Source organism: Mauremys mutica, chromosome 10, assembly GCF_020497125.1.
Source record: "Mauremys mutica isolate MM-2020 ecotype Southern chromosome 10, ASM2049712v1, whole genome shotgun sequence".
In the NCBI taxonomy this organism is placed as follows: Eukaryota; Metazoa; Chordata; order Testudines; family Geoemydidae; genus Mauremys; species Mauremys mutica.
This window is the reverse complement of record NC_059081.1, coordinates 60,705,554-60,731,514: the sequence shown is the minus strand read 5'-3', so window position 1 is coordinate 60,731,514 and position 25,961 is coordinate 60,705,554. Positions and strand designations below refer to the sequence as shown.

The following is a 25,961-nucleotide window of genomic DNA, read 5'->3' as shown; positions in this document are numbered from 1 at the left end:
TGCCTCCAAGCAAACTTGCAGGGGTTGTCTAACTTCCAATCTCTGCAAACAAATCTTAGCAAAACCCTTCTTCAGCTAAGCCCTGCAAGCCTCACTCAGTCCTAGTTAGAACACCAAATCCTCTGTTCCCACAACACAGGCCTATGCCGGAACAGATAAAGAGTAAAATGTAAGCAGAATTTTTTGTATCTTTAGGTCCTGGCGAGTTCAATCCCAACAGATGACTTAAGTCTATCCCATGCACCCGCAGGATGCAGAATAGCTGAAGTCAAGCTCTGTCCAGCCATGGACTTATTATGATGTGTGTGCCCATAGCAAGAGGCGGGAAACACACTGCGGGGAGTACTGATGGGCCCACACGAGAAAATCTGGATCAGGATTTTGATCCAAGTCCAAACTTCCCTATATGGAAGGGGGGAGGAGACTCAGCACCAGGCTGCTTGGTTCAAGCCCATCTCTAGTGGAGAGTTAGTGTAATTCAGTGACATGGTTATCAGACCACAAAGCAGAATACCCAAAGAATTAACAAAGGAAAACATCCACTTCTGCACAATCTCTGCCACTGTTAAGCAGCATTGCAATAATCTTTTCCATGGAGAAAATGCCATAGCCTTTCCCCCATTCCCCTTATAATGTATAAATTGGCTTACCAGGTAAGGACCCAGTGCTTGATCCTGAATTGCTGAACCAGGTGCTTCTAGAATGGAAAGACCACGTATAATCTGTTGCAGGTTCATTAGACCAACCACACAGGTCTTCAGGGAGGTCAAAGTTGCAATTGAATCCTACAGGAACCTGGGCATCTTATAAAAGGAACATAACAAAATAAAACTTGATTAAAGAACAACCTGCAATAGAGGGATGCTATTTAAAAACTAAAATAGCTGGCAAGTCATAAATACTGAAGAAAGCATGAAATCTCTCCCTCACAGATGCTTTCAAACTATCTCATGTTTCGTCAGCTCTGAGGATCAGCCTTAAATTCTGCATCATCAAAATGCTCAGACCAAGTCCTTCAGCTAATCCACCAAACTAAGCAAATATAAATGCAGGCACCAAATGCTTCCAGGCTCTAATCAGCACCTTCTCTTCATCCCCTGGAGTGGCCAAATATTAAATTCCTTCTTAAATGTCAGAGACGAATGTTTCCCAAGTGCCCTTGTGGTGCAATGTAGTTCCACTCTGGCTCCAAAAAAAGAATCTCGAGTGCCGCAAAAGCCCAGCTATCAAGTGACAGATCTAAGCATTCGTGGCAGAAGAGAACAGGATGCCTGGAATTATGAATGGTCACCCCTGGGTCAGTATCCACTAATGAAAATGTTACCTATGCAGCTATGGGATAGCAGTGGTCTAGTGGAATAATCCAAGGGATGAGAGTTAAGAAAGCTAGGTTCTATTCCCAGCTCCACCACTGACTCACTTTGTGACCTTGAGCAAGTCACTCAACCTCTCTGTACCTCAGTTTTCCCATCTATAAAATGAGGACAATGCTTGCCTACCTTTGCATAGTGCTTTGAAGTCTCTGGACAAATTTCATTCTCAGCTCAAAGCATTATTATATGATGTGAACAGAGCCCTCAGTAGCAGAACTTTGGGCAGGGATGATAGCTCTTGGGCCACAGGGGCGGGTGTCTGAGGAGACTTGAAGCTCAGGCCATGTCTAACAGTGTGTGGCAAGCCAGTGTGTGACTCTACAGCATGCCAGCTTGCTGTGCAGTAACATCCCTACGGACACTGCTCTAGCACAATGAAAGTCCCGGAGGAGGCTTAGTCTAGGAGAGAGGAGGCTGCAATGCCATCTGAGCAGGGAGGAAGTCACTGCATGAAGGCTCGAGAAGGGACTTCGGTTGTAAAGCAGCATTCAGAACATCAGAGAAGACGCTCCTGACTCAGAAGCACCGGTGGAGGGGCCAAAAATAGCAAAGGCTTGTTTGTAGCTTTCCTGAACATCACCATGCCCCCAAAGTTAATGACAGTCAGCAAGAGCTCAGTGACCCACGCAAGAGCCATCAGGTGAACACTACTGTGCAGTGGAAAGAGCCATTCCCTACCCAGTGCCAGGTCACAATAAAGCAGTGTGGACCTGGCTCCTTTTATTACAACCTAATCTAGCTCCCCAGGGAGAAGGTCTCTTTCTGTTAAAGTCTCATCAATCTGATGGTCCAGAGAAATATGCCTCGTTGCTTGTGAAGTCGGAGAATGAAAATCACAGCTAAATATGAAGGGGACCATCTTGGGTACTGGTTCTACGCGTTAAAACGGATCACCAGGGTAGAAAGTACGTCTCACGCTGCACTGCACGACACTCCTGCTTTCTGTGGCTTTCACGGAAAATGGCAACCTGAATTCCAAAGTCACTCCACTGATGTCAGAGGAGTTCAACAGGTGTAACACTGGTGCAGCGAGGATCAGGCCCTTTGTGCTGTCTGTGGCTCACGTTTCTAGAACTCGATCATTATGAGCGGTGTGAAATAGTTAACTTGTTTTCAAGTTCTCATTAGGTTCCCCTTTTATGTTTCCATCCACTGGCAGAAATCTCACCTGGAAGCTTCTTCTGATGCAATTTCTAGTCAAAGTTTGCCAAATCATGAGGTCTGAATAAATGTCCATGCTGTTGGGTACCTATCCAAACCCTCAACTCTGCTTCCAATTACAATGGAATAAACCCACTGAACTCAAGGCCCTACATATTTATGGTGCTTATGTGGTCCCTTTAACATAGTATATGAATATCCCACAACCTTTAAAGCTTTTATCCTCTTAACACGTGTTTGAGGTAGGGCAGTGCTACTATCCTCATGTTACGGATGGGAAACTGAGGCATGGAGAGACCACAGGGAATTGAACCCAGGTCACCCAAGTCCCAGGCTAGTGTCCTTACCACTGTATTGTCCTTCCTTTCTCCCTCACTGTACTATCCTTCCCTGGTATAACAGATCAGACTTTGACCCTGATTCTTACGAGTACTATCACTCTACAGGTTTCCAGGACTCAGTCCCATTGGGTAGGAGCCAATGGAAAGACAAGAGTGTTCACTTAACGGTTAACCACCAATCATTTACTGTGCTAAGGGTGCCTGGGTCTGGTACGTACCATCACTTTCTCCACAGCCATCGCCACACTCTGTTGTCTCCTCATCGGTAGGGTATGGAGACGTGGTCTCCTCACTCTTCAAGGTGGGCTTCAGTGTCTCTGAAGTGGGCTTTACATCTGCATAAAGAAAATGAAGGAGAACAGGTGATAACGAGTCTCATCCTCAGAGAGCCCAACAGAGGAAACCAAACAGAACTCTTTCTTTCTGAATCATATCACGAGAGGGCAAGAAAGCAGCAGTAATTTCCAACATGCTACAAATGTCAGCATGGCTTGAATCACTTGTGAGGCTTCTTTTACACCCAAAGTGGAAATAGGGAATTCTCTGATCTGTGGCCCCTGTAGGATAAGGATCGCCTTTAAACCACCAGGCTGTTTTTTACGTTTGTATATACTAGCTAGCAAGTTTGTTATTACGCTGGATAACAGAGATCCCAGGCAGCACATTCCTTTCTTCCATAAAGACATAACTACATAAAAACATATTCCCACCAATTGTGCCAGCTTTATAAAAACAAGTCACTCAACACCACAAATGATGCAACCACAAATGGACCCAGAGAATCCCTAGCATGCTCTGGCTCAAAGTAGAAAGCATCTGGTTTCATGCTCCACCTTCCTGATGATTTAAAGTGGCTCTGTCCTATTTCCCTCTCCTCCATATAGACTCTGGGAACCTACCTAAAAGCAGGTGGCAAGGAAATTTAAGCAAGAAGATATTAAGATCAACAGTACATGACATTAAGTTCCACCTTCCTCTCCATTTACATGGGGAGTAGAGCAGTCAGCAGAGTCCAGTGTTCTTCCCAGTTTTAAAAAGGTTTCTTTGCTCTATTACATGTGATTAGGATTCTTTATTGGCACCCTTCAGGATATTATTTAATAAAGCCAGAAGCTAAAGGAAATGGCTAAATACACTGAATATTTTCCATACACTGCTTCCCAGCTTCTGTGATTGAACATATTGCACATAAACTCTTGGGTTCCTTTTTTTCCTTTCAGCTGCCTTTTATTCACGGTAAAATATTGAACAACCTCAAAGCCTCCTAATATTTAAGTCCAAATTTGTTACTACCCCATAAAACTCCAAATGTTACCCAGAAGCAAATTGCAAGCAGCAAGGCACAAAAACGGTCATCAAAAAAAACCAAACCCCAAAACCATTAGCTGAAGGCAACACGTCAAAAGCTGCAAGTTACTTCCACTCAGTATGTGTTTTTGTTGTTGCTGTTCTTGATAGGGTGACCAGATGTCCCAATTTTAATGGGTCAGTCCCGATTTTTGGGTCTTTTTCTTATATAGACTCCTATTACCCCCCACCCTCGTCCCGATTTTTCCCACTTGCTGTCTGGTCACCCTAGTTCTTGGGCTTTGAGATTTATAGTAGGAATGTGACAATGGGAAAGGACCTTGAAAGGCAAAGTACCATATGCAGTCCAGATGCTCAGCTGCTGTCAACTGATATCGTTCCACTGCCCAGCACAGCGTGCAGCGATGTACCCTGAGAATCAGTGACTATGGTGGAACATGACAAGATGGTGAGACGAGATAATGAAAATCGCAGGGCCAACGTGAGGTGTGAAATGGAAAGTGAGAAGAGGAAGGTCTCTCTTCCACCGGGCAGTGTCCGTGCGGCAAGAGGTACCTGCGGATCACGCTGCAAAGTTGTTGGGCAATTGAAACCAGATGTGTGGAACTTCAAAGGAGAGAAGAGCAGTCACAAGCTAATGTTCATCACTCTCCAGTCTTCAGAGGAAAAATGTTAGCAGTTCTTTGATATGAGCCAGTTGCTGACCGGTCACTTCATCTTTTTTTTAAACTACCTGCCAACAACCCATTTTGAACCTAGTTCCTATTAGTTACCTGTTTGAATCGATAAAGTCACTAGACATTGATAGAAACAGTGGCAGTTGGGCAGGGTCCACGCTACAGCTTGTAACCCTATTTGAAAACATTTTCAATCGTCGTGTTTTAACCACGCTCCTGACCTTGTTCCCAAGCAAGTGCTAGAGCCTTGGGTTTCACAGCCAGGCTTAAGCACAGCTTGGTAACATGTGTGGGTCTCACCTACTGAACAGAGCCATGTCTTAAGGCAAGGCTACACAAACGAGTAGATTGCAGCAAGTTGGGGGGTGAATCTACCCCATGCTACCTTGCTGCAGACTAACCACGTGCACCCTGCTGACAGCTGTTAAAGCACTTTGATCTAGTCCTCTTTGAAACAGGCCCAGCTCCAAGGATCAGCAGAGTGCACATGGATAGCCAGACTGAGGCAGGGTAGTGCAGCGTGGATTCACACCCCAGCTTCTCATACTCTAATTGTTTGTGTAGACAAGCCTTTAGTCACACCAAGGGATTGCTACATTGTAACTGGTTGGGTTTTGTAGTTTACACGAAACCACAGGTACTCTCCACTCCCCAGATCACTTGTTAACATAGTTGTAATAAGGTTTGCTCCCACACTTCCAGAATTACAAACCATGCTACCGTTACAGCTATGAATTCTTGTAAATAAATTAAGTTAAGCGCATTTATGGCCAGCATTTTAAAAGTTGCAAACTACAAATGACTAGACAGTCATTTTGGGAAATGATGGTCAAGGACACTACTTGGAAAAACTGCTTTTTTAACATGGTTGTTGCTAGCACAAGTTCAAAGCTCGCTGTGGACAGAGCCATACAGGAGAACTTACACAAAAAGCAGAAAGGATTGAGGCAGCTGCACTGTAGAGTATGGCCTGGATTCTTTGCTGCAACAGAGTGAGCTGTGGGGGGAGGCAGGAGAGACATCATGGAGTCCAGTTAGAATAGCCTGGGGGCTGCTCTAAGCTACACCAGCTGGCAATGGTCCCCAAGGGACTGTCTGTCATCTGGGGATAGCAGAAAGCTGCAGAGAGGAGGCATAGGAGCTTGCTCTGCTGACTCTACACCCGTTGTTGACTTCTCCATGCTAGGGGAGGTCTCAAGGGGGATAGCACCAGTTCCTGTTCCCTTGGCACTGCCAGAGCAGCACACGAGTGATGGGGCAGAGGAGAAAATCTGGTCCAGAATGAGTACATCTTCAACTAGTATAAGGCCTGTTCTCTCTTTTCTGGGTGTAAATTGTGACTGTCTGAGCCTGCTATCTTGGCAAACACACCAGAGATTGGAGCAGGGATCTCCCTAGTTAAAAGCACGAATCTCTACAGCTTGCCTCAAAGAGCCAGGCTCTAGCTGGATGCTGTCACAGACTCACATCCACTGTGGATCAGGCACAGAGGGTGACACGCAACACATGCTGACCTGAGGGTTACACCTAAAAAATTTGCACACACAAAATGAATCACCAGAGCGCATCTGAGTATGTGGATGCCTAACTACTAGGGTGACCAGACTGCAAGTGTGAAAAATCAGGACAGAGAGTGGGGAGTAATAGGCGCCTATATAAAACAAAGCCCTGAATATTGGGACTGTCCCTATAAATTCGGGACATCCGGTCACCTTACTAACTACATAACAGGCAAAGACAAAAGTACTCAGATCTGCCTCCACAATTCAACTGAGGGTGCAATTTACACCTGCCAAAAGGGAGGCTGCTCTGCTGAACACCTGCCCCAGGCTACGAATCAATGTTTTCAAAATTTCATAGATCTTAAGGCCAGAAGGGACCAATATGACCATGTGGCTTGACCACTGCATATCACAGGCCATAAAACTTCAGCATGAGGTGTCCGCATCAAGCCTGGAATTTCAGTTTGCCCTATAACTTATCTTTTAGAAAGATATCCAGTCTTGAGTTAAAATTAAATAATTTAGGGTGAGATCCTGGCCCCGCTGAACTCAGTGGGACCTTTTGCCATTGATTTCTATGGAGGCAAGAATTCACCCTTACTATTTTTTGTTTTGTTTTATAATTTGCTGGTAAATGATTGTAACATATTTTGTATACATCATAGAAGAAAGGGGTAGTAAAAACCCAGTGAAAGGCTAGCAGTGGGCTATCCGTCATTTAAGCTTCTTGGAGCAGGAATTCTTACACGAAAATGCCTTACACAGATGTTGTTTTACATGGAAATCAGACCTCTTTATCACTGACATCTGGAGACCAGATCCAGATTTAAACAGATCATTGTATTATTTAGAAAAACCCAAAAAACCAGGAATATTCCTCTAGCCCAAAGGAACAACATCAAGCTGGATTCGCCTTTTTTTTTTTTTTTTTTTTGTATTTTCAAATATGGACCAAGATGGACCATTTCACACGGTGACTCAGAGGACTAAATTTAGTTCTGGTGTAAATGGGCAAAACTCCCCATGACCTCTGTGAATCTGTTCTGCAGTTTTCATGGGTCATACCTCTGTATTCAAGGCAAGAGCAGCTGCTCCAGTTATGAAAACGAGGTGGACAAATTTTTGGTTCCCTGGTCCTAGAACAGAGGGTGGGCAAACTTTTTGGCCCGAAGGGCCACATTGGCGTTGCAAATCTGTATGGAGGGCTGGGAAGGGAAGGCCGTGCCTCCCCAAACAGTCTGGCCCCTGCCCCCTATCTGTCCCCTCCCACTTCCTGCCCCCTGACTGCCCCCCTCAGAACCACCAACCCATCCAACCCCCCCTGCTCCTTGTCCCTTGACCGCCCCCTCCCGGGACCCCTGCCCCTAACCGTCCCCTGGAACCCGACCCCCTATCCAATCCCCCTGTTCCCTGTCCCCTGACTGCCCCCGGGGACCCCCTGCCCCTTATCCATCCCCCCCGCCCGCCCCCTTACCATGCTGCTCAGAGCAGCAGGAGCTCGCAGTCTCACCGCCCAGCTGGAGCCAGCCACGCCGCCCGCACTGCTCGGCAGGATCGGCGGGCCAGAGCACTGGTGGCGCGGCGAGGTGAGGCTGCGGGAGAGGAGGGACAGCAATGGAGGGGCCAGGGCTAGCCTCCCCTGCCGGGAGCTTAGTGGCCGGGCAGGACGGGCCACAGGCCATAGTTTGCCCACCTCTGTCCTAGAAGTTCTAGAACTGTCTCAAGATGCATCAGCATCAGGATTTCTGTGGTACTCCACGGCAGAGAAAAAATTCCTTAGTAGAGATCTAGCAGACCGGACGCTGGGCTGGAAATCAAGTCACCATGGCTCTATTCTTGCCTCTGGCAATGACCTGCTCTATGACCTTGTATAGTCACTTCTGCACCTTGCTGTGTCTCTGGTTCCCCCTCCTACCCTGTCATAAACAGATAGTAAAGGGTTAACAAGCTCAGTAACCTGACGGACACCTGACCAAAGGACCAATCAGGGGACAAGATAATTTCAAATCTCTGTGGAGGGAAGCTTTTGTCTGTGTCCTTTGTTTGGGTTGCCGTTCTCTTTTTGGATCTAAGAGAGGCCAGACATATCTTCAAGCTCTCCAAGTTTTCCTGAAGTATTTTCTTCTATTCAGTATAGTGAGTATTAGAAAGGCGGTTTAGTCTTATAATTAATTTCTACATTTGCAATTGTGTGTTTGCTGAAGAAATATCTTTATTTCTGTTTGCTGTTACTTTGATTATTCTGAGAAAGGAGGGAGGGGGGGAAGCCTCTCCAGGTTTATAGCTAGACCCTGTATATTTTCCATCTTGGTGTTACAGAGATAGTGTACTTTCTTTCTTTCTTTTAATAAAATCCTTTTCTTTTTAGAGCTTGATTGATTTCTTCCCTTGTTTGGATTTTCAGGGGAAGGGGAGGGGGGAAAAGTGAATCCCTCTTTGTCTGATTCAATAAGTTTGAACCAAGGTATCTCTCCTAAGGACTAGGAGAGGGGAGGCGGGAAGGAGGTGGGGGGAAATAGGTTATTTCCCTTTGTGTTGAGATTCAAGGAGTTTGGATCTGTGTTCTCCAGGGAAAGTTTGGGGGAACAGGGAGTGTGCCAGACACTAACAAACTGGCTGGTGGCAGCGTACCAGATCTAAACTAGGATTTTAGTTTAGAGGAGTCCATGCAGGTCCCCATCTTGTGGACGCTAAAGTTCAAAGTGGGGAACAAATCTATGACATACCCTTTATCTTGTCTCTTCCAGAGAGAGACTGTTTCTTTCTACATGTTTGTACAATGACTAGGACAAGGCCTTGATCTTGGTTAGGGCCTCTAAACACGTGTATAGTATAATTAGTAACGTTAAAAATGGGAAATGATCACCCTTTAGATAGTAAATGAGAATCAGAGATGGGCCTGGGCCCAAACGCCACATCTGAATCCTGCAGAACTTTGGGAAAGCTTGAATCTGGGACCAAACTTTGCAGTGAGATCCGGTCTCAAGAGGAGCACCAAATCTGACCACATTTTAGTATGGAAAAGTTTGGATTTGGATCATGCTCTAAATTGTAGCTTCACAGCTCAGGTTTACCTCTGCTGAGGTTGCAGAATTAGAACACCACCTCCTGTGGGAATGTAGGGAGAGAGAAATAACTATATCCCACCTACTTTATTATTTCAAGAAATATCACTTTGTCCTACTGACCAGGTGTAGAAATGAAAACAAGGTTCATACCTGTCCAATCGCAGCCCAACACCTCCAAACGCATCCCAATCCCTGCTGGGGACCACCGTTCTGGGTGAACCCGGATGTACTGTGCAGGAACAGGGTCAAACCTTCGGACTTCAGGGATGTCATAATGCATGTTACCTTCAAAAAGCTGCAAAGAGAGAGACACTAATCTATGCATCATGTATATTATCCACCAACAAACCTGGAACATGAAGCATTCTGGCAAACCAATTACTAGTTCATGTTCATTTGAACCTTGTGTTCCACAGTCCAAAATCACTGTCCATTGTCATAAAGCAAAAGAACTTGAAGCACAGTAGATACAACAAGGTATCTGTAGCAGTAAGCTACAGAAGCATGAGGAGGATTTCCAGATTTGGGGCTATCCTACAGTCCATGCATGTACGACAGATAAGGGACAAAGTATGAAAATGGGGAAGGAAGTGCAGGAAAACAAGAGGCTAAAACAAACTTGCATTAGAAGGCAGCTCAGGTTCAGCCTAGATAGCACAGATCTGGCAATATCCTGTGTTACCTGAAACAGACAGTTTTGGCTGTACTACTCTGGGTCTTATTTCCAATTTGTAGCTCGGTGAGTGAACATAGACTGTCCCCAACTCAGTCTCAAGAAAACCACAGAGTCTGTTTCTAATGAAACCATACCACATGCCTCGGCCCAAACTTTATATCGCTCATGCCAGATTCCCATCCAAGCTACACTGGTGCAAGGTTGGCGTTACTCCACTGGCTTCCAGCATAAATGACATCACATTTTGTCCCTGGCTATTGTCTGGGATCATTTGAATTCTCATTTTTCCGTAGTGTCTAAGCAGTGGCTACCGACCAAGCATGGCAGACAACTCCCCTTTTGGTTGCCTGTGTGTTAGGAACAAATTTAAGTTTATTGTCACAGCTAGTCCCGCAAAACTCATTTGTGGGATTGGGATTGTTACAATGTTGCAAAAAGTTCAACTCTTTCAAGCCTTCAGGAAGAGAAACATTCACACACACATGCACAAAGAAGATCACTAGAATCCAATGACTTAATTCCTTAGAGCAGTGCTACATATGGGGTCAGTGGGAGGTCCATGTAGATGGGAAAGGGAGGTTCCAGGATTGCCCCCATAGGCAAAAAGAGGTTTGTGGTATAGAAAAGGTGGAGAACATCATGTGTCCTACATCACCTTCTTGTCTCGGGGGTAAGTAACACCTGGAAGGCATCTTCCTTTAAAAGGTGTATTTAGCCTCCCTGCAGGGACAACACACACTGTCCAATGGATTCCTTCATCCTCCTACTTGTAGGAGCTGGGAGGATCGCCTGGGTGATGGTCACACCTCCTGGAGGGGAAGGTTCCTCCTGATGTACCAGCAGCTCTGCCTGCTCCTACCAGGCACTGGATGGGAGCTCCAGTAAGAGCTCTCCATTCTCAGTGGCTGGTGCAGGAGATGAAGGGAATCTGATCTCCTCCAGGCAGGGCAGGTATGGAGTGCAATGATATGAGGCTGATGGCCCAATCCCCACACCACCACAGCCCCTACATGCTGTGCTCTCTGAGAACGAACCAACCCCACTGTGCAGAAAGACAGGCAAGTGGGGACAGTGAGTGGGGCAAAGGCTGGAGGTGGAGCTATCCAACCCAGTATTATTGTCCTCAAAGGTCTTATTCCGATAGACAGGTCTTACCTTGGGTTGCATGGTTTTGGTGTCCTGTATATACTCCCAGTCCTTTCCATTCATGCTGTAGGCCACTCTAAACTTCTTCACAAAGGATCGAGCCTCTACCATGGTGATGCTGTCTCCTCCTCGGGCCCCTTGGATAACCACTCCTTTCACATTCTTAGGGACTCCCAGGTCCACCTGCAGCCACTCTTCCCCTGGCTGGGCTTGGGGGATTCGTGGGAACCATCCAGAGCGGCTGCTGACCAGCCGTGCCATGCTAGGGGCCCAGTCGTACCCTCTGATTGAGGAGGCAGAGATCTGGGAGTCTGAGATAAGGCCGGAAAGCATCCCCAGCATGTTGGAGCAGGGTGAATCTGCACGGAGAGAAAAGGAGCAGGGGAGAGAGGGAAACCATACAATAACACATTGAAGAGTGTCAGCGTTATGCTAACAGGGCAACGTCCCACTGCACTTAACTGCTAGGTACTGAAATGTCAAAACACTTACACCAGCTGTAATTCCCTTTATTGCAGCCCGCAGAGGCTGCAGGAACCTCTCAATGGACATTCAGAACATCCTCGCTTTTGGAAACTCTGTGCAAATCATCCCCTGCCTCCAGTTGCTGGCTTCTCACCCACATCTACTTTGAGTCTGTTAAAAACATTTCTTTCATAGCAGAGTCCTGGCTGCTGATCGTACAGTCACAGCTTCCTTTACAAAAGGTATGTCCTGTCAAAAAGCCTGGGTGTGTCCTTCCTCTGCAAGGTCACGACTTCTGCACTGCCAGCTTCTGAGGAGGCTAAGGCAGGCAGAATTAGGGGCGGGGTGTGTGTGTGTGACCTGACCCTAAGGAGGATTGAAGAATTAATGTTCTTTGCTCTGCTTTACATAGGACAGGCTCACACAGACAAGAGGAAGAGGAGGGGGGAGGAAGAAGGGAAAAAACTAGAAATCTCCTAACCTGTGATGCGGCAGCCATAGAGCTCAAGTCTGAGAGCAATCCCATTGTGCCAGACTTGGGGACGGATCCGGACAAACCGAGTCAGCACTGGAGCGTGGATCTTGTTCAGGACCACTTCAGTGACATCGGTGTTAGCTTGAAATACCTGCAATGGGGAGAAAATATCAGGATGTCCTTGGCTAAGCAAAATAATTGCCCAAAGCAAAAGGATGGGCAGGGGCTTTCTAAGACGGGCTAGTGCCCTACCAGCAGGAAGCACTGAGGAGCAGTGCACAGGGAGCTGGACTGGCTGGAGTGGGCAGGGTGCACTGTCATTGATTCACTCTGTGACCTTGGGGAAGTCGCTTAGGCCAGAAATGGCCTCTGATTTTGGGCGTCCAGTTGGGCCTCCTGTCCCATTGGCTTCATCTGGAACAGTGGATGTTTGGCCCTCAAAACCTGAATATATAAAATAAAAGGCCAATTTTGACCGTCACTTTTCTGTGCCCGAGTTTCCTCATTTATAAAGTGGGGACAATAGCCCTTTCCCATCTTTGTGACGTGTACGGAGATCTACCGAGAACATCAGTGTGCAAGTTCGAAGCATCATTATTCAGGACCACGCTGTGGCTTCCTCTTTATAATCAATGACCACCCGTGCCACTCACGTAAAAGAAAGCTTTCAGGGGCACTCTGTGATCCAGAGTGGTACAAACAAGCTGCTGTCTTACCAGATGGCCATAATCAATAACTACCATGTGGCGTTTTTTCTCGCTCGCTCGCTCTTCCATTATACGGTATACTCATGGGTCTGTCTTAGTTTTCAGTGCCATCGGGTGGAACAAGTGAAAAAGGAAACATCCAGCTTGAGTGTAGTTTTGAACTGGTTCTCTGTGCTGTACAACTGCCCACCCTGGGGCGCTGAAGTCATTACTTCCAGAGAGAAGCTGGATGCTCTCCTTTCTGAGCATGCCAGGCTTTCGGGGCTAGCGCATCATCTGTTGCAAGCCAGGAACTGCATAGACACTGCAACATTGGCTAAGCTTTATGCTTTGCTCAGCACAAGAGCTTCCATGAAGTTTATCTGAGAGTAAAACAGGAGGGAGGAGAAAGAAAATGCCTGGCACTGGCTCACCTCTCTCAGAGGCAGGAGTTAAATAATTCAACCATAGATTCCTGCGATTCGGAGAAAAGCAAGTGAGGCTGTAACCTGGCCCGTTGCCTTGAACAGGAGCAAGGCTCTCGCTGACATATTTTTTTAAAAGCCTGCAGACAGGACACATTAATGCAGCTCTCCTGGAATCCAGCACATTGGGGCATGGAGATTGTTACAGCTGGGAGAGAGTAATTCAGCACCAAACCCGTGACGGCTGCTGTCAGTGTTCACAGCGCCGCAACCTGAACTCTGCTCTCCAGGCAACGTGCTGGGATCCTGCCTCTGGGAAGTTACGGCATTAGTTATGGGGTGGTGAGGAGATGGGGGCTCTGCAAGGCTCTGCCTGCAAATCTGTCTGATAATTGGGATTTGGAGTAGATACGGAACTTAACAGAAATGCTAATCCAGAGACCATAGATCATGCTGGTACTGTTTAGCAACATAGCATGGTTTATGGGATTTTAATATCCTATTTTATCCCTGTCCGACCCCCTCTTCCCATCCTTTCCTTGCTCAGCAGTCACCAAACACCCTTTTTCCAGCAGGAGGGCTGGACAAATGGTGGCTGCTGTGAGTGAGCATGTGTGTGTGTGAGAGAGAAAGAAGGCCCACACTCTGAGTGAGAGGATATATTTCCACCCTAAACCAAAGGCTCCAGCTTTATGTCACCTGAAAAGCTGATGGGCAGCAAATCACCTAAGAACATAAAACAGGAGAACAGGAAATGTTTATCCGGCTCTGATGTAACCACCTTTTATTTGGTTTAATATAATCCCAGTTTCCTGCTTTTTCGCGCTGTGCATCAATCCCTTCCTTCTCCAAGCACATCTACGTCTCTCTTTTAGACGTATTTATCCTCCTTGTTTCAGGCACCTTTCCTGATAATTTATTCCATTTGAGGATGACCCCCACTCTGGTCCATTTGCTGATTACTCCCATTCTGGCTTGTTTACTAGTTTATGTTACCTAATTTTTGAGCTCCCTTTGCAGTATGAAAAACATAGGCCTAATTCTGAATTTACTTAGGTATCGGGTGCCACTGACTTCAGCAGAGTGACTCTGGATTTACACCCGTGAAATAAATTCCAGTATTGGGCCTTGCAACTTTATCAGTCTCTTTTGTAATGCTGAAAACATCTCTTAGGTTGCCTGAAATCCTCCTCCTGTTTCTAATGAAATGAATCCTTTGACCTTACATTTTGCTTCAGAACTTAGGGACACGTTCCTTCCCCAGACAGAACCCAATTCAGGAAAGCACTTCAGCATGTGCTTCAAGTTAGGCACGCATGTAAGAACTGTGCTGAATCCGGGCCTTGTTTATGAGTTATGTGCAATTCCCATCAATAGGAGTGGCTGGGAAGGATGTGCAGACCCGAAGTGACCCCAATTTGTTTTTTAAAGCCAGCTGGCATCTTTGTTGCCTTTGCTGCATCCTCCCTTTGTACTGTGCAGAGATTAATACTAAACGGAGCAGACAGGAGGCAGCATTTGTGGTATGTCTTTTAAATGCTTTAATCAGTAACAATACCATCTCTTATACACTATAGGATCGAGGCCAGGTCTACACTTAACACTGAGGTTGACATAGCTGTGGCACCCAGGAGTGACCTACCCCCGGGTGTAGAGGCAGCTTGGTTAACCTCGCTCTCATTGCTTAGGGAGGTGGTGTCCCTACAGTGATGGAAAAATCCCTTCTCTCGGTGTAGGCGGAGTCTGTGTTAAGGGGTTATGCCGGCACAACGACCGCGCCAGAGCTATGCTGCTCTAGTCTCTGTAGTGTAGACCTGGCCCTAGCATCTCCTGCGCCTTTATTACTGAACCTCTGCTCTGGGCTGACAGTTTTAATGTTTTTTCGACAATAAGTCCAGATCCTTGCCCTGATCAGATCCCTTAACATTGGCTACTTGCTCCAAGATTACTTACTTTGCGTTACTCCAGTAAATGTTTTTTGCCAGTCCCCTAAACACTCACCCCCTTTTGAAGCTGGTTGCGTTGCCACACATTTATCTCTAATTTTCCTGTCGTCGGCACTGACAGGATCAGCTCAGACCCGCACATGGCCTACATTTTGAAAAGCAACGACTGATTTGGGGTGTTTGGGTGTCCAGCCTGGAACACCTTTAAGGGGCCAAATTTTCAGAGGGTGGGTGCTCAGCACTTTCAGAAAATCAGGCCCCTTAAAGTGTCTCAAGTTGAATGCCTCCCTCCCCAAATCGAGACACCCAGCATCCCTGATCACTTCTGGAAACCTTGGCCCGCTTCCTCCTTTTGAGCTGCTGGATGCTGACCTGTTGGTGAGAAATCTATTGTTGATCAAATTTGTTTTAACTAAAAGTCTGATCCCAAGCCCCTGGAGATCCAGGGGAAGATTCCCATTGATTTCAGTAGGCTTTGAATCGTGCCCGGAGTTAACTTTCATAGCACAGGAAGAACCAGCAGGAGAACTTGTGAAGCCCGGAGCGCCAAGGAAGCACAGATGTTTTGTTACCCAATGAGAACATCACATTGTCTCCCTATCCTTTGTACATTGCAAGCCACTCCACCCTTATGATGCGCCAGATCCATAGCTGGTGTAAATCAAGGTAGATCCATTGACTTAAATGGATCTGCAATGATTTACACAATCCAAGGATCTGGCTGTGATAGATGAAAATACACACACAAGGGTGGCAGAGTTGGAAGACAAATGTAAAAACCATTAACAAATTAAAAGCATCTTCTAAGCAGCGACCAAGGCAACACACTTTCACTGCAGCATCAAAGGCCTGCCTGTCCCCTCCCTACACTTTTATTTTTACTTCCGTTTTAGTCCAGCGGACAGGTCTACATGTAAAATTAAATTGATAATCAATGAGAGCTGACTCGCTTAATTAATTTGCTGCAGAAAACAGGGAAGGGGGAGGAAGCCGGGGCTGGAGGATGCCAGGGTGGGTTTTCCACCTCCTGCCTCCACTTGTAAATCATACCCAGGACACTCTTCACTTTAAAACTTCCCCTTGTCGGCTAGGGGATTTTTTTTAAGCTGCATTAGTTCCAGCGGGTGTGGGAATCCTGCCAGCTGCCAAGTCAGAAGTGAAGCAAAAGTGAGAAAAGCACCATTAAATCCAAAAAACAGTTTATGGCTAGGGACAGTCTCTTTCCTTATTTATTTTTAGTGCTGTTTTTGTCATCATGCAATTTCTTGGGACATTCCAGAGAGAGATTTTGTGTTTTCTAGGGTGGGGGCGGTGATAGCAGCCGCTCCTCCCCCAGCTGCGTGTGTCTCTCTCTCGGCACGGACTAGATTTACGGCAGGATTAGGTTACCCCATGGAGACAGAGGCCTGGAACAGAGCGCGTTAACAGGATTAGGGTTTCAGGATTTGAGACAGAGAAGCATGAAGGAGAAAAGTCGGGGAGATTATTTTTCTTGCCAGATAGGGAGGACTTGAAATGAGGAGCAGGGCAGCTTGGTGGCGTGAGGCTCCTGGAGAAGAGGAGATGGATAGTTTTGCATTTATTAAATCCAGGAACGGAGTCAGGGGGGGGCAGGGGGAGAGAAATGCTCCTGCAGCCAGACAGAAAGCAGCGCACCTCACCCTCTACACTTCACTCCCATTGCCTCTCATCGGAGCATTGCCTGAGGAATGCATGCAAGACTGGGCCCTGTGTACACTGGGCAGAGAACCATCGCTGGGGCGGAATCTCTGCATCTGAGCGTGCCCTTTACTGGATCAAAAGTTATTCCCATTAAAGATATAATATAGGATCCTATATACCTAGACAAATCCTGGATCGGGGAGTCAGCTGGTACCCAAGGACAATGGGAGCTACTGGTATGCTACAAAGGATGAATCGAGACCCATAAGCATAGGAGAGCTGGGACCTGTAGTTCTCCACAGGCGCAGCTCCAGGGGTGAATTCTAGGTCCTAATTTTCCAAATATGGACAAATCCAAAGTGATCCTTGTTTCGTCTGCACAAACAGCGAAAGCAAGTCAGGATTTGGGAGACAGGTACCTTAGTGCAGAGGAGAGTGTGGGCTGAGGGCTAGATCTTCCCTGCAGCTCTCTAGATAAAGAAGCCACCCAGCTCATTGAACACAGATGTCCAAAGTGAGAGTTCAAGTACTTTTTGTTACATCTTAAAAAAATGCCTGACAAGGGACTGATATAAATGGACACTATACTGCGCTTAGAAATATGGCCCATTGGATCCACTGACTCTCTGTTCTGAGGTGTAATTATAAACAGTGTGTGTGCGCATGGCAGAGAAGAAACCCCCAACTCTGCCCCTTCACTCTGTTACAGAGATAAACCACGTATTTGGGAGCGTTGGAAATTTGCTTCCATATTTTGCACTCTGGGCCCACGTTTCATACGTGTTTGTGTGTGTACGAGAGAGAGAGACTAATGGACTAATGTATAACAGGCACGTCTGTTCCACATTCATGTAGATGACTGTGGACGTATTGCCTATGTGTACAATTTTCTAGGCTAAATCTGGAGAGAAGCATGCCTGCCATGCCCCAGACTAAGCTGTAATCGCTTTCCTTTGCACAGCACAGCCTCCCTCACCTGTTGACTGGGAGCAGCTGGGCTGAGGAGGCAGGTTGGTGGACAGGCGTAGAAACAGAAAGACTCTGATTAGTCCTGATCTCATTCAGGCAGCATGTCTGCAATTTGGCTACGCTCCCTTCCCTCTCCCCCAAATATATTAGCACTCGGCAAGACAACAACAGTCGTCCCCCACTGCCTTGAGCTCTCATTAATCTTGTTTTCCTCCAATTTATTCTCCTTTTCCTGTTCCCTTGCCTTTGGTACACTGTATCAACGCTGACAGCAGCCAGGGAATTGAAGTCTAGCCTTCAAATTCTGCAGTAAACACCACATCTACCCCCCCTTTCCTCTTCCTTGGCACCGTAAGCACTGGAGGGGAGGTCATACCTGCCCTCCACTTTCTGGAGAGAACATTATCTGCCATCCACTCCTCCTATGCTCACTCCTTCTCCTTTTTTGTATCTCTCTCTCGGAGGAAGATGTAGATATTAGCTGACTCGCGGGTAGCACCAGTTAAGGTTGGCTCCCTGCCCACCTTACGCAGGCAAGAGGGAGATGGGCTGATCTATCTCTACGTGTATACACAGGAATACCAAGTTCCCCGCCCCTCCCCACTCCTCGTGGCATCAAATCAAACTGCGGCAGACTTGACAAATCTGTTTGGCACGGTTCACTCAACTATTTCACTTTGAACCGTGCGGAGAGCTGCACTGACGCACCAGGAAGAGTGTGGAATCTGCACATTAAATACAGACATCTGGGAGGTTTCCTGATGAAAGAACAGCAGTGATTAACGTTAAACGGGAAGCACAGCCAGCTCGCTGGTGCTCCATTCACCGAGCTGTGCTACAGGACTCAGGGATGTACAGTCAAACCAGAAGGTTCCGCACCCATCCTGCTACTGCTCAGCTGCTGGAGACTGAACATGTAAAGGGGAGGGGAACAAACCATTCACCCCGATTTCAGGCTAGGCAGGTCACCAAAAAGCAATTACTTCTCCACCAGCCTCAGGAGGTGTCTGCTAAATTGAGTCCGGCACCAGGGAGAGAGACTGAAACGAGCATAAAGGAGTAAACAGAGAGAGATTTATATTTAAAAACTAAGGCAGAGAATGGGCTCGAAGTGGTTGTGTAGCTGAGCGGGTCTTTCTACATACAAAGGGGCCAGATGCTCAGCTGGTGTCAATGAGCACAGCTCCACGGACTGCTGCGAACTGCACTGACACTAGCTGAGGATCTGGGCTGAAGGGTCTCACGCTTTGCGGATTCCATCTCCAGCTGGTGTAGAACTTCGCTCCATTGAAGTCAACCCAGCTGCCCTGATTGACACCAGCTGAGGATCTGGTTTCGTGTCTACAGAGTCCCAAGCTGGGAAGGATAAAGTCAGAGGTGACAAAAATCATTATCGAAATCTGCTTCACACTGAAACTGACCCTGACTTGCAAATTTCCTGCAAATGGCAATTGAAACACCAGCCTGACCAACTTGGTTTTTCAGAGCACCTCTTTCTAACCATAGTTTTGCCCATTCCCTGTATGCTGTGCAAAAATGGTCCCAATGAAACTTCAAACTCCCCTGATTGTATGTTTTGTTGCAGTCTGGAAACTCAGGCAAAGTTCATCACGAGGTCTGCTAAGGCCTAGGAGCCTTCTGAGACAACCTGGGCCCAGCTGGGAGGCAGTCAACAGATGCTGGATAATTTTGTACTAGAACGATGTGACATTTAAGAGATGGGCCCTAGCCACCATGTGCAGCTCCAGATCCAATCTGCCCAAAGATGTTTGGATCTGGGAGTTTGGGTCAGGCCCGTCTTCAGGAAATGTGGAGTTTCATGCTTTCAGTGTGACTCCAAGGGGTGCTAGCTGATTTGCAGTGAGCTTTGAGAGGAAGGGTGGGTCAATGGTTAGGGCATTATCATAGGACACAGGAGCCCTGTGTTCAGTTCCCTGCTCTGCTACAGACTTTCTGAGAGACCTGGGCATGTCACTTAACCTTTCTCTGCCTCAGTTTCCCTTCCCTCCCCCCCGTACCTCACCAGGGGTTTTCTGGGAATAAATACATCAGTGTGAGGTACTCAAATACAATGGTAATGGGGACCAAATAAGCACCTTAGACAGTAGTTAGTTTGAACCTGAGACACACACTGAAAGACACTTGTGGGGTAGGTGAAACCACGAGGACACGGAGGAAAGAAAATGTTTGGACGAATGGCTGCAAAGTTGAGCCAAAGGGTTTCACACCCTCTGCCAATGGAGGGCTGAGAGCCTCACTCAGGAAAATGAAAAAGAAAGAAATAAAGTCACAGCGATATCACTTCACCTTCATCTCCGTTTTGTGCCCAACCCTCAGCAGTTAATGTAACAGAACAGATTGTGCAGATGAAATTCTTGTTGTGGGACATCTGCTCCTGTTCCACACACTGTATAGTGCCTATGTACACGATCCGCTAGGGGACGCCAACACAGCAGCCAACTTCAGTGCCAACCACAACACAGCTCTCAGGGGCATTTCAGAAGTTCCTTTAATTAAAGGGCACCTGTACAGCCCAGGTGAATAACAGTGCCGCGCCGTCCTAAAGCCACTTCTGTTTTATATACAGCTGCACTCTGTACAGCCAGCTGTTCCCCTACCCACTCTCAATAACACCGCGCCACACAAGCGTTCCCTTCATTGTGCATTCATGGTGCATCCGGAGGCTCAACGATCTCCAAGGGTCAAACATCCATATTACACACAACCCACCTCCCCACCCCACTACACACCTCCAGGAGCTGCGGCTACGGCAGGCACAAGCAGCACTGCCAACTGTGATTGCTACTGCAGATCCCGTGTGCCTGACAAAGTGAATTGCTCCTTGTTATTTATTGTTCGCTTTATTCTCCGGGACACAGTGATCTCCTCTTAGGATTTGTGCCCTTTCATTTCCAGGCCTCAGTAACTCCTGAATTGCAGTTTCATGTGGTTTTGTGATTGTTAACCCAGCATGGGGATGGGGCTGCAGCCATAAATGCTCAATGAATCTTGTATGGCAAAACACGGGCTGTGAAAAGCATTTTCTCCTTCATTTGCAGTCAAAGTACATACTGCAGGCTCTCTGCACTGAGCAAGACGCAACAGCAGCCAGGTTTTCTAAGGAACAGCGATCGCTCTATCGATGAGAAAGATCATTTCTGGGGAAGGCCTCCTCCCGCAGCCTGTTAGCCCCAAACAAGCAGCGGCAGCAAAACAGGCCTTACAAAATAAATCCCTACGTCCGTAAAATGTATTCTCGCCTTTTCCCTCCCGCTCCTCCGCCGATGGCAAGGCTCCCACGGGTGCAGCTGTTAAGGGACAATGCATTTACCTTATGGTTTTTACCATGCCGGTACATCATCCAGTCCTCACCGTTGGTGCTGACCTCCAGCTTGTAGGAGCGGACATAGTAGCCATTCTGCGTTTCTTTGGAGATGGCACCCTGGGTAGCAATGGCCGTCAACATGGTCAGGAAACGAAGGTCCACCTGATTGGGGGGTGAGGAGAGAAGGGAAAGGAGGATGAGGAAGAAAATGGTGATTACCAGCAGTCCCACGATGGACGGGATCATCCCCTCATTTTTAAAAACTAAGGGCCAGTTACTCAGAGGGTGCAAACCCGCGTGGCTCCAATTGGTGCAGCTCGATTGAAGCGTTGTTGATTTATACCAGCAGAGGCTCTAATATCCCATTTGCTTTTGTTAGAGCCTGTAGACACCGCTGCGGCTTTTGCCACTGCATTGCTTGAGTGTTCTGTGCAACAAGGGTCACACTGGTTTGGAAACCCAGCCGTACTGTTCCAGGGCTGATTTTCAGACCACTTAACTGAACATGCCACAGAGAAAAAATGTTTCATGCTCTGCAGTTTTCATGCAATTTTATACTTTCAGGGGAAAGCGAGGGGGAAAGTATGTTGCAAGTGTCTCTGTTTAAGTATGAAACAGGCTAAGTGACTGTGTACGAATGTGTGATTGATCACAAGGGGCAAAATCTTGATGCCCTTTCGCAGTTTGTCTCAGTCTTTAAGTAAACTCCCATTGATTTCAATGGGAAAAAAGCAGGGTTTGACCTCAGCAGGAATTTAGTTAGTGTGAGGACTGGGTGAAACTGATTAAGGACTTTGAAGTTTGGCCATAAATGAAAGTACAAAGTCTCCCCTCAGACCAGATAACAGAATTGTCACTAAAATTGAATGCTTGCATCCTTTTAGATGGGACAGAAGCCACCGGACAGAGCTTTTCCATGTAAAATAAAGCCATGATGGCCAATTAGCAAGAGCAGCAGTTTTCAATGTTTTTAATGTTTATATTCGTTATGTGGGTTAAAAAAGGTCACGCGACCTGGCTTGGTAGCACTGCCACGAATGAAGACTTAGGCCTTCTCTACACTACCCGCTAGATCAGCGGGCAGTGATCGATCCAGTGAGTGTCGATTTATCGCGTCTAGTATAGACGTGATAAATCGACCGCCAAGCACTCTCCCGTCGATTCTGGTACTCCACCAGAATGAGGACCTCAAGCAGAGTCAACGGGAGAGCATCAGCTGTTGACTTACCGCAGTGAAAACACCACTGTAAGTAGATCTAAATACGTCGACTTCAGCTACGCTATTCACATGCGGTAGTGTAGACAAGCCCTTGGACATCTGCTTCAGACAATGACATTCCAGTACCTACAGTTCTTAACACCCGTTAGCACACACCATCTCACAGTGCTATAGCCACTCAGAAACCCTTTGTGGAGAGACAATGTGTTTCTAAGGAAGGGCCTAAAGAAAGTCCTTGCTCTGAAATCCCGAACTGAACTCCACACTGACAATGCTCACTCCATCTCCAGCACAATCAATATTATTCTAGCTGCACATTCACAACATTTTGTTAGGACTCCAGCCATCAGGGTGGCTGCAGAGTCAACGGCCCTTGTAAGTAGCAGGAGACTGACTCTCTCTCTCTCAGCTCTCTAGAAAGTCCATGGAGGTTCAGGGGGCATAAGGTCATGTCAGGACTTGTGCAGGAATGTTAATGGGCCAGCAGCAGGGCTGGTTCCTTTCACAAAGGCAGAGTCGTCCTGACTCCCCTAAACAGCAGCTCAGCCACCGCTGACTCTCTGAGTGTCACAAAGGCAATAAAATAGTCCACAAGCCTTATGATGTTCACGGGTCAGTTTAACAGCAGGACAGTCAATGTGGCTCAATGCGGGAGAGGGAGGAAAGCTGAAGGTTTGGAGTGCAATGGTGGGGCTTTGCCAACGCTGGCTTTGCGTCCAGCAGAGATGCTTTCTCACAGCGTCGCTCTGCCAGTGCTGGCTACCAGGCCCGCACAGCAGTGCCCGCCAGTGCCAGCGTGCCCTTTCAGCACTTGCTCGGAGGACAATGCTGGCTGGGCCTCTAGCAGACCACGCTTTTGACAAAAGTGATCTAGAGGTCAGTTCAATACTGCACACTGCAGCAGCTGCCTGGCAACACAAACCTGTTGCTAAGCCCAGTAGTACGGCCCCAATTCCCCATCTCCACAGCACATTAATCGTAGAATCATAGACATGTAGGGCTGGAAGGGACCTTGAGAGGTCATCTAGTCCAGCCCTGCCAGGATGCAGCAGGGCCAGGTAAAACCAAGTAAACACAGACCATCCCAGCAAGATGTCTGTCTAACCTGTTCTTAAAAACCTCCAAGGATGGAGATTCTACAACCTCCCTTGGTAACCTATTCCGGTACTTAACTATCCTTAGAGGTAAAAAGTTTTTCTTAATATCTAACCTAAATCTCTCTTACTGCAGATTAAGCTGGTTACTTCTTGTCCTACCTTCTGCAGACATGGGAAACTATTGATCACCATCCTCTTTATAGCAGCCCTTAACATATTTGAAGGCTCTTATCAGGTCCCCTCTCGGTCTTCTTTTCTGAAGACTAAACAAATCCATTTTTTAAAATCTTTCCTCATAGGTCAGGTTTTCTAAACCTTTTATCATTTTGTTGCTCTCCTCTGGACTCTCTCCAATTTGTCCACATCTTTCTTAAAGTGTGGAGCCCAGAACTGGACACAATACTGCAGTGGAGCAGGACAATTACCTCCCATATTCTACATACGTCACTCCGGTTAATACACCCCAGAAATATATTAGACTTTTTCACAACTGTATCACATTGTTGGCTCATATTCAATTTATGATCCACTATTAACCCCAGATCCTTTTAAGCAATACCATTGCCTATCTAGTTATTCCTCATTTTGTAGTTGTGCATTTGATTTTGCCTTCCTAAGTGTAGTACTTTGCACTTGTTTTTACTGAATTTCACCTTGTTGATTTCAGACCGATTGTCCAATTTGTCAAAGTAGTTTTAAATTCTAATCCTGTCCTCCAAAACGCTTTCTATACCTCCCAGAAAATATTATAAGCGTACTCTCCACTCCGTGATCCAAGTCATTAATGAAAATGTTGACTAGTTCTGGAGGCAGGACAGAACCTTGTGCATCCCCAGTAGATACATCCTCCCAGTTTTCATGAGCTATAACCCACTTATAGCCCACAAACGCTTATGCCCAAATGAATGTTAGTCTCTAAGATGCCACAAGGACTCCTGGTTGTTTTTACTGATACAGACTAACACAGCTACCCCTCTGAAACCCATCTTCCTAATTTGAGAGCGAACCATCGATAATTACTCTTTGAGTACAATTCTTCAAGCACTTGTGCCCACCTTATGGTATTTTCATTTAATCCACATTTCCCTAGTTTGCCATGTGGGACTGTGTCAAATGCCTTAATAAAATCAAGATATAATATTCATCCTCGATGATTTCCTCTTCCTGTCACGGGGACCTGTACGAACCTGGAGGAACTCCTTGTTGGAATCCAGGTTGGGGGTCCATCCGTTGTCATCACTGTTGAGCCGGCTCTGCTGTGGGGTCCATCTTCCATCCGAGTAGGTAGAGGAGGCACTGATCTGTTCATTGGAGATTCTGCCAGATTCCATCCCCAAAGGAACGTTGCACTGGAAGTCTGGAGCAGATGCGCACACACAAACACACAGACAAGTTTACAAATTCTGTATCTTTCACTCCCGACTGGAAGTAAGCCATGAATTACTCCCCAGCATCCTAGATCAAACCCATATGTCTGTCACAATGATCGGATTTACACAGAAATATCTGTGCACACATCCAATGCAAAAAACTATTCAGCATTAAGTACAGGACTGGCATTAAGTTTGCAAGACCCTCTCTAAATTAACACACGTCGGGGGCTCAGTCCAAATCCTTTCCCCTCTATGATAGGGTTCTTCCACCTTTGCGTACCCACAACCCTCCCCCTCGCCATACCCTGTTTATGACTCCCCCAATCTCTTTTCAAGATGTGCCAAGCCCCCTCACCTGATTGTGAAGCTGCTTGGTAACTTATAACCTCTTGAATCCAAGAGGTGAGTTCTAGCCAAAGCTGGGAAAACAGGAAAGGAATGCACCAAGAAATGCACTCTCTGCCATATCCCACAGATGCCAGAGACAGATGGGAACATACATGAGCGATCAAGAATGGCGTGCAGGTTTGAAAGATGTCTATGTGTGGGTATGTTTTGCCCTATGGGGAAGTGTGGATCCATAGGTGGCTGCATAGGGTAGACTGGCTTAAAAGGTCACTACCATTAAGACTGAGAAATCTAGAACTCAACTTTTTGAATTTCCTCACTTTTAAGGCTTTTAAATCCACATTAACTCAGCCATGTGTCATGTCTTGCATATTTTACGGCATATGTTTCCTAAGAAACAGTAAGATACATTCCACAAAGAAAACATCAGTAGCAAGTACTACATGGGCCAGACCCTAAGCTGGTGTAAACTGCTATAGCTCTACTAACGTCCCATATGTTGAACACGGCTGAGTTAACACTGCACTAAAAACTGGGCCAAATTATGCTCTAAGCGGTGCCATTAAAGTCTCAATTTACACCAGTGTGAATGAGAGCAGGATTTGACACTAACATATTTCATTTTCTGACTTTAGTCCCCTTGATTTTTCAAACTTGACCATTAGCGTGTACATTTAATGTCCTTGTTTTTTAAAGAAGAGAATAAAAAGGGGACAAAA

The 25,961-nt window shown here is 46.7% G+C and overlaps 1 protein-coding gene across 5 annotated transcripts in view; it reads right to left on the bottom strand.

The window, feature by feature from the left end:
- The window catches only part of NRP2 (neuropilin 2), a 129,660-nt gene that overhangs the window by 52,646 nt on the left and 51,053 nt on the right, over positions 1 to 25,961 (bottom strand). For all 5 annotated transcript variants that reach the window (XM_045031688.1, XM_045031689.1, XM_045031691.1 and 2 more), the window contains 7 exons: positions 24,709 to 24,878; positions 21,212 to 21,367; positions 12,199 to 12,343; positions 11,262 to 11,611; positions 9,581 to 9,725; positions 3,094 to 3,210; positions 651 to 803 (listed from right to left, as the gene is read on the bottom strand). In XM_045031688.1, the coding sequence (XP_044887623.1) occupies positions 651 to 803; positions 3,094 to 3,210; positions 9,581 to 9,725; positions 11,262 to 11,611; positions 12,199 to 12,343; positions 21,212 to 21,367; positions 24,709 to 24,878 (1,236 nt within the window). The remainder of the gene's footprint in view (positions 1 to 650; positions 804 to 3,093; positions 3,211 to 9,580; positions 9,726 to 11,261; positions 11,612 to 12,198; positions 12,344 to 21,211; positions 21,368 to 24,708; positions 24,879 to 25,961) is intronic.